Genomic DNA, 7,749 nt, shown 5'->3' with positions numbered 1-7,749 from the left:
AGCAGCCCCAGGACCTTTGATCATTCCCTCAAGGTGCTCTGCATTTATGTCCCCTCCCCAGGAGACACTTGGAAGGGCCATAACTCATAGTAAAGGGCCAGTCCACTAAACAGAAGATGTAGGCGTGGTCTTTACCTATAGTTTCCACAAACAATATGTTCACAATTCTTACCACTATCCTACTAAACACAATGATAGAAACAGTGGTTTTTCTGGGCAACTCAGATGAGTGAAATTTCAATTCAGAAGTTGAAGGACATATCAGCAAAGGTCTATCCTGCCAGGCTACACTGGTTCTATGCTCGTGCTGATTAGAAATGCTAAAGAACAATTAGCTAAACCAATACACTTTGATATGGTAAGACAGATCTATTAGTGTTTAGTACATGTCACTTTTGTTTGATAGACAGATTAAAGGGGGGAAATTCTTGTTTCTTCACAAGCTGATGCACAACTTTGTGTTTGCTGGCTCAGCTCAGGTGTCATTCCTGCAGGAAAGCCCTTTTTCCCTCCAGGATATGAGTCAGATGCTCTTCAGGCCACCCTATTACATCACTTACCATGTGGGACTGTAACTGTCTTTCTTTGTTAGATTTTAATTCCCTGGGCACAGAGATCGGATCTTATTATCATGGTATCTTTGGTGCCCAGTGTAGCGCCTGGCACAGCGCAGGGACTCTGAAATTTGTGAAGGGAGGGAGGAAAGAAGAGAAAAAAAGAGGGTAGGAGGGAGGAAGCGGGGTGGGAGGTAGGAGGAAGGAAGGAGGCATAAATGACTCCCCCCAACCCCAAACAGAAAGAAACTGAAAGGAACTCATTTGCAAATGAGTTGGTCTTCGGTGACTTTTGTCCCCTGGAGACATTATCTGCTTTTTAGGAATTTAGGTACTTTGCTGTAAGTGATGGAAGCCTTCCCTCTAGCTGACTTGCTGGAGAGCCAGGTGTCCAAGGAATCCTTATTCTAGATTTGGGAGTGGATGCTGCCTTCTGCCAGATGCCCTGTTCCTCTTTTACATTCACAGGAGCAAAGAGGACTGGGGAGTCGACCTTGATCTCCAAATATCTACCTTTATGCTTTTAGCTCCTTCAATATCCTCGCTTATATTGCTTCTAAGACAGAAGATGACTGGTCCCCAAACATAAGCTCCTCTTATGTAAAGTATATTTTTCCTTGTGGTTACTGTAACTATGGTTATTTTTTAACCGGGATACTCTGTTTTTGTTAGGTAATTCTTTTCCTGGGTCCTGAGAATTTTGAAATGAGATATTATCTTTCTTATTTGAGTAAGATGAAAACAGGTGAGAGGATGCTTGGTGATTTGGTGGCAGAGCCAAGGTCCCAACTCGCTTCACTGGCATCCCAGTGAGTGACTCGTGCGAACCAGACTTCTCAGACAATGGCCTACCTGAATTCTTGGCTAACTATCCAGCTGACTCACCAGGTGTAGACAAGCTATGCCAAGGCTGGGGGACTTGTGTAGCATTTTCAGAATGAAATTAAGGTGTGGCTGCACTTTTGGGAAAAACAAACAGGTGTAAAATTCTGAATCCAAATTACGACCCAGAATATCTTCAAAACCCCAGTATTTGCACGAGTCTGGGACGTGGTGAGCTGGGTGCCTCCCCACCTTCCCAGCCTGGAAATGGCATGCTGGCCAGAAGGACCAGGGTGATACATTTTGTGTGGTCTCCTGGGACGTGAGCAGTGCAGTCCTGACAGCTGCCTTGACAGCTGCCCCTTCTAAACAAGGCTGAAAGCACTCTAGCCCCAGTCTTTCCCACAGCACAAGAATTAAGAGGCTTCAGCGGAAGCCCCGGGTGGAGGCCCACGAGGCCGGTCCGTTTCCTTCCCAGCACATTGCCCACAGTGGGCATTGCTCACAGACCCTCACTGCTCTCGGAGGTGCAGAGGTGGTGACTGCACTCTGCTCCCCTCAGTTGATTCAGATACTTCCCTCCAACTCCCAGAGGGACTTGGGGGAAACACGATTTCCTTTTGAGCATAGGGCACAAGTACTGGTCATTAAATCGGGACCGTCAGGGCCTGACTCAGGTCCCAGGTCATCCTCGATGGCGGACGTGTGTCCTGCTCATCTCTGCCGCCCCAGCACTGGTGGAGAGCCTGGCCCGAGAAGGCTCGGACAGGTGTTAAAGGATCAAGCAGGGACTCTGGGACCGCGGTGGGTGTCGAGGCCACTCTGTTCAGAGTGGAGACCCTGGGTGGCTGCCAAGTCGTGATGGGAGGCCTGGAAGGCACGACACTTTACTCACCAGCACAGACCCACCACTGCCCACAGAAGAAAGACAGGAGTCCACAGACAGAACCGCATCGGCAAACTTGTTTCACTTTTTACAAGGTGATCAGAAAATAGCCTTCAGAGGAAAGTTTCCTCAGTAAAGAAAACCCATTCTATTCAAATAAACATTTCTGCAAGATTGCCTTGGTTCAGCCCTCAGCCATTTACCCGCTAAGGTGAGCTGGAAAGGGCTGCTGTGTCTGAGCGAGGGTGGGGTGGCCACCGAGTGCCACACCTGACCTAGGAGGGGGTGTACTGGGAGGTCTGCTGGCCGGGCAGGGCTCAGCGCAGCGCAGTGCTTCTGGGGGGCCCTGGGGTTTGCTCACTGTGCGAGCCGACCCTTGAGGAGGAGTGGGTGGAATGCTGGCGGGAACAGCTTTTTAGGGAATCAGGCTGGACCCACCCTGGTGGCAGGGCCAGGGGAGAACAGGGAGCAGAGGAGAAAAGAAGTGGAGCAGATCCTGGATCCAGGAAGGGGCTCAGAAGGGACTTGTGACGAGAGCAGAGCAGCGCCCTCCCAGGGAGGGGAGCCCTGTGGAGCCCTGAAGGTCAGGTTTTCTGAGGATCCTCACTTCCTTTGAAACTTTAGGGATCTCAGATGGCTGAGTATGAGTTGATGTGTGTGTGTGTGTGTGTGTGTGTGTGTGTGTGTGTGTGTGTGTGTTTGATGGTTCTGGGGGAGGGAGAAGTAAGTTCTTCTGGGTTTATCGGGGGGTGGGTTAGTCTGCTGTGATTCTCAAGAAATGCCTTCCATGGCAAAGTCCTCTAGGTCATTAGTGGAGATGATATGCAGTCTTGGACCATCTCCCACCTCCTCCCCTGGGCTCTGGGGGCGCCCCTCGGGGCACTGGCCTGCAGAGTGCTGGGTGGCATCACTGGGAGGCTCAGAGGCCAGCTGCAGGCCAGCATCTTGGGCGCTCTGGGGCCTGGGGCCAGCTGCCTCGGCGGTGTGAGGGCGCTGCCTTAGGAAGGTGGGGGCAGAGAGCTGAGAGGAGCAGCGCAGGGGCATCAAGGCTGTCACGGGCAGGGGCCGGAAGCCCGGGTACAGCACGTAGGGAGCAGCAAGGGCATCCGGTGGGCTTGGCTCAGGGGAACGCCCCTCAGAGGATGGGATGGAGACCTTGACATATTTGCCTGTCTCTGGGTCATAGAAGGTCTTGATTTTCACCTGGAGCGGCAGATCGAAGACATAGTACTCTCCAGATTGGGGGTCTTGGAGGACCTTCTGGGTGGCCCGGTAAGGGGACAGGGGTGTAAGGGACTGGGAGCCCCCAGGCCGCCTCTGGATCGGCTCTGAGAAGGCGGACACTGAGTGGCGGCGCACGGGAGGGGGCAGGGAACGGACCATGGGGAACCTGGCTGGGGGCCTCTCTCCGGGGGAAGGTGGCCTACGCTCTGAGTCCTCGAGGTACAGCTTTTCCTCCCGGCGTTCGCCATGCTTTTCCTGTGGCTGGTCGGCCTTTCTCCTCTTGCTTGCCAGCTTCTTGGCCCGCCGCAGGGCCTTCTCTGTTTTGGGTGGGACTGCTGGAGGCTTGCCAGCCGCCCTCTCCAGCTGAGAAGGAGGCTCTGGCTTCTCCAGGAGGCCAGCTGAGCTGGTGGCCATGTCCAACATTGAGCCTCTTGGAGAAAGTGTCCTGAGGTCTTCTGCTGATGGCTCCAGTTGGGGGTCGGAGCCGGGCTCCCACGTGAGGGCATGTGTCAGGTCCTCCCTCTGCGCCACCCTGCCAGGGCGGGGGCTGGCCCAGGGGCTGCTGCGGGGAGGCTCCCCTGGCAGCAGGCTGGGCTCACTGGAGGCCTGGTAAGCATCATCGCAAATGCTGCTGGTGGCAGGGGAGCATGCACTGTTCTCTCCCAGGGACCTGGCGCTGGGGGAAGCTGCTAGCTCACCAGGGACCAGTCTTCTCCCCTGGGGCTGTGCTCTGGGTGTAGACAAAAAGTGACTTTGGAAGCCTTGCGCCTGCTCTTCCCAACGGGTTCCAAGCTTCTGTAGGGGTGGCTGGTCTTCTAGGTCGCCTTCTGGCAAAGCAATCGTGGGGATGCACCTTGGAGCATCCAGCTTCCCCTGGTCTATGGAGCTGCCCTTGCCATCGCTCGCCACGACTTTATGTATGGCCTCTCGGGGTGGCTTCAACCCTTGGCCCTCTCCTGTGAGTGGAGGAAATGGGACATACCCCTTTGGGGCTGCCTGGGACGTCTCTGACCTGGCTGCGCTGGGACCCCACCCGCGGTCCTCCATATCCTCACAGGCCGCCCCCTTCAAGTGTGTGCCTTGCACGCTGGCGGGTGCCAGAGTGCTGGGCATTTCCCGGCTGTCGGGGGCACAAAGACCAGCATCCCTGCCCCAGCCTGGCCTTGGCAGTTCCTCCTCTTTGTGGCCAGTGCCCAGCAGGAAATCTGAGGACATGGATCTCAGGAGGGGCAGCATGATGGGTTTTATCACGGGGGTGGCCCTGAGGGTGTTGTCTTTAATTGCAAAGAGTATGTGCTTGTTTGAAGTGGAACATGGTGAAGGGGTTAGGCCTTTGGCATGTGAAAGAGCTGTATCCTTACTTCCCCCAATGCCAGTGCCTCTGAAATTAGCTTCCTCCCTCGACGCCTTCCCGGGGCTACCTTCTGGCAAACGTTCCTCCTCTCCTTGCAAGGATTCCCACTTGCTGTGCTCCTCCACGCATGCGTGCCCGTTACGCAAGGTGCGGTATTGTAGTTCATCTTCCTCCATCACTTCCTCCTTCTCATCCTTCTGATTGACACCCACGCTCACGTCATTCCTCCTGTCTTCCTGCTGGCTCTCGGCGAACCACGTCTTCTGCTGGTCCTCGAACGAGGCAAAGGACTGATCTGAAGAGCTGGTGCTGAATTTGCTCTTACTTTTGAGGCCTGGCATAAAATCAGACTGGCTGTCACTGTAAAACACATCTTCCTCCTCGGGAGAAAGGGGACCTGGGGAGAATTTCTGGTTGAAGTTTGGGTTCTGAAGCCTTGCCTCTCTCTCGGGTTCTGTATCTTGAGAGACGGATCTCAAGAATCCATTCTCTAGGCCGGAGGTCTTTGGGGTCTCCGCAGCCTTCCCTGCCTCAGGGTCTCCACTGCAAAGCTTCAGGGACAGATGTTTCCTGGGGCAGTGTTCCCTGGAGTCTGGACGCCAGCTGGGCCTGGCACCACCCATCTCCGATTCTCCATTGGCATCGTCCTTCTCATAGCTGTTCCTGTCGGCGGCCTCGTCGTTGACACAGAAGGGGGCTTTGGTGTTAGGTGATGGCGAGGTGAGAGTTAGATAGTTGTCTGCAGAGGCTGCACCGGGGTCAGCTTTGGGGTCCTTCTGGGTACTGAGTGACACAGAAGGGGCATCAGCTGGTGTCTCCTTAGAAAGCTCATCTGGAGGGTCTTCCTCGAGCCCGTTGGGAAGGAGGCCGCTGTTGCTCAGGGATTCTTGCTTGCCTCTGGTTTTCTCATCAGGGCCTTTCAAGAGAGGCGAGGGACTGTACGTGTTCTTCACACACTTCCGCACATCTTTGAGGTTGAACAGCAGGCTGGGGGCTTTGGATTTGTAACTGTCCCGGGACTGACATTCACCGGGCTCCTTCTCTTGGTATCCGTTTAGCTGTCCTGTGGGTGATGGGGTTACCTCTGCCGTCTGGCTGTTGGAGGACTCCAGCACGTGCTTGTTGGGTATGACAGGGGTCAGAAGCTTACTGATGTTGAAAGGAGGATCGTAATGCTCGTGGGGGTCCACAGGCATGTCAAGAGCATCCTTTTCTGGAAATTGCCCCTGGGGATTGTGCTTTGTATACAAGGCTGGGCCTCTCCAGTTGCTCTGCTTCTTCTCTTCTGAAGCATCTTGTAGACTTTCTTTACCTCCCTTGCCAGACTTTGGTTTCCTCCAGGGGGCATGGGTCGGTTTCAATGGAGGATCAGGCTGTGAGCTGGAAGCTTTTCCCTCCGTAGCAAATACCTGGGCTCCCAGATCCCTAGATCCCCAGGTTCCAGATGTGGAGAGAGTCCCTGCGGCCAGCCTGTTCTCTTCCTGACTGCAGCCGGCCCGGATGTGGCAGGGGGAGGCTTTGTGCTCAGAGGCCGGGGGCTCTCTTAACAAGGGCGTCTCCTCGTAATGCTTGGGAGCCTTGCTTTCTGTGACAGTGTCAGCAGCATCCTTCCTCTCGGGCAGCCTGGGTTGGTGGGCGTTCCATGACTCAAAAGCACTGTTTTCACTATGAAGAAAGGTCCCTTTGCGAGCCCACTCCTGGCCCCTTCCAGTCTCGCTGGTGGCTGCCCTGTGGGCCGGAGAGGGGAACTTTGACTCAAATGAGTTGGCTGCGTTTTCGGGCGTTGGGAGGAAGCTGTTGGGGCCATGACAGGCCATTTCAGGATCCTTGGGGGACTCCTGCTGTCCGTGCTTCCTGCCAGGCTGGTGGCTAGTCTTATGGGTGCTGGAGACTTCAGCAGGCACCCTCCTGACCGTCAAAAAGGCAGAATCGAAGCAGAAGTTGACACCGCTTTCTGGAAGAGGAGCAAATTTGGGGGGATTTTTGAGAGCTGGAGGCTTGCTGGTAGGAGGCCTGCTGTCACAACGTGGGCTTTCAGTCCTGTCAAAAGATTTAATCAGTGACGACACTTTGGAAACAGGCTTGTTGCTGCTCCTCAGGCCGGAAACTGGCACTTCCAGTCTCCTCTGGGCTGGTGTCAGTGGGGGGCTGCCCTTGGGATATTTCTCCTCCCCTTGAACGTACTTGGGCAGCTGTTGGAACGTGGCCGCCCAGCCGGCATGCTCCGTGCCTTGGGATGGTAACTGGCTCCAAATGCCGCTTTTCCTATGGGTATGGCTCACCGTTCTCTGGTGAAAATTCTCGAACACCTGGCGGGTGATATCCGGGGACAGGGCCAGGTCGGAGTCATGGAAAGATGCGTCCTCTGAGATGCACAGGCTCCGGAACGCCCGGTCCGTGAGGCTGCTCACCTCCCTGTCTGCATCGTCCAGCACGCTGCCAATGCTCGAGGAGTCGCTGAAGCCGTCCGTGCACTTCTTACTCCCCTGCATCCTCTGCCAGCCAGGAAGACCGTCCCTGTCAGTCAGTGGGCGCCTCTGGGTGATGATTTAGGAAGGGTTGGATGCAGCCCTCTCCCCACAGAACTAGAGCTTCCCGATGACCAGATGCAATTACAAAGTGGGAATTTTTCTTCTCTGCAAAAGGAAAAAGTGCAGGGTGTGAATATGATATTCAACTTAGCGGCTCCATGTAAGGATGACACGCTGGTCTGGATGGTCGATTTTGCGTGTCAACCTGGCTGGGCCATGGTGCCCAGTTTTTGGTCAAATGCCAGTAAAGCGGTTTGCTCTCCACAGCGTGGGTGGGCCTCATCCTGTGGATGAGATCCCCCGAGCACGAGGCAATTCTACCTCCAGTCTTTGTACTGGAGATGCAACTTCAGTTCCCCCTTGGGTGTCCAGCCTGCT

General features: G+C 54.9%; 1 protein-coding gene across 1 annotated transcript; it reads right to left on the bottom strand.

The window, feature by feature from the left end:
• Window positions 1-3,033: 3,033 nt before the first annotated feature.
• CUNH10orf71 (chromosome unknown C10orf71 homolog) lies at window positions 3,034-7,332 on the bottom strand. Its single transcript, XM_007446236.1, has one exon. It carries the CDS (start codon window positions 7,330-7,332, stop codon window positions 3,034-3,036), a length of 4,299 nt encoding a protein of 1,432 aa, XP_007446298.1.
• Between the last annotated feature and the right edge of the window lie 417 nt (window positions 7,333-7,749).

The sequence above is a fragment of the Lipotes vexillifer genome, unplaced genomic scaffold (genome assembly GCF_000442215.2).
Source record: "Lipotes vexillifer unplaced genomic scaffold, Lipotes_vexillifer_v1.1 scaffold1143, whole genome shotgun sequence".
NCBI lineage: Eukaryota > Metazoa > Chordata > Mammalia > Artiodactyla > Lipotidae > Lipotes > Lipotes vexillifer.
The sequence above is the reverse complement of the archived record's forward strand: the minus strand, read 5'-3'. Positions and strand labels throughout refer to the sequence as shown.

Coding starts and splice junctions, on each gene's coding strand:
- CUNH10orf71 (XM_007446236.1), bottom strand. CDS start 7,332: ATGCAGGGGAGTAAGAAGTGCACGGACGGCTTCAGCGACTCCTCGAGC.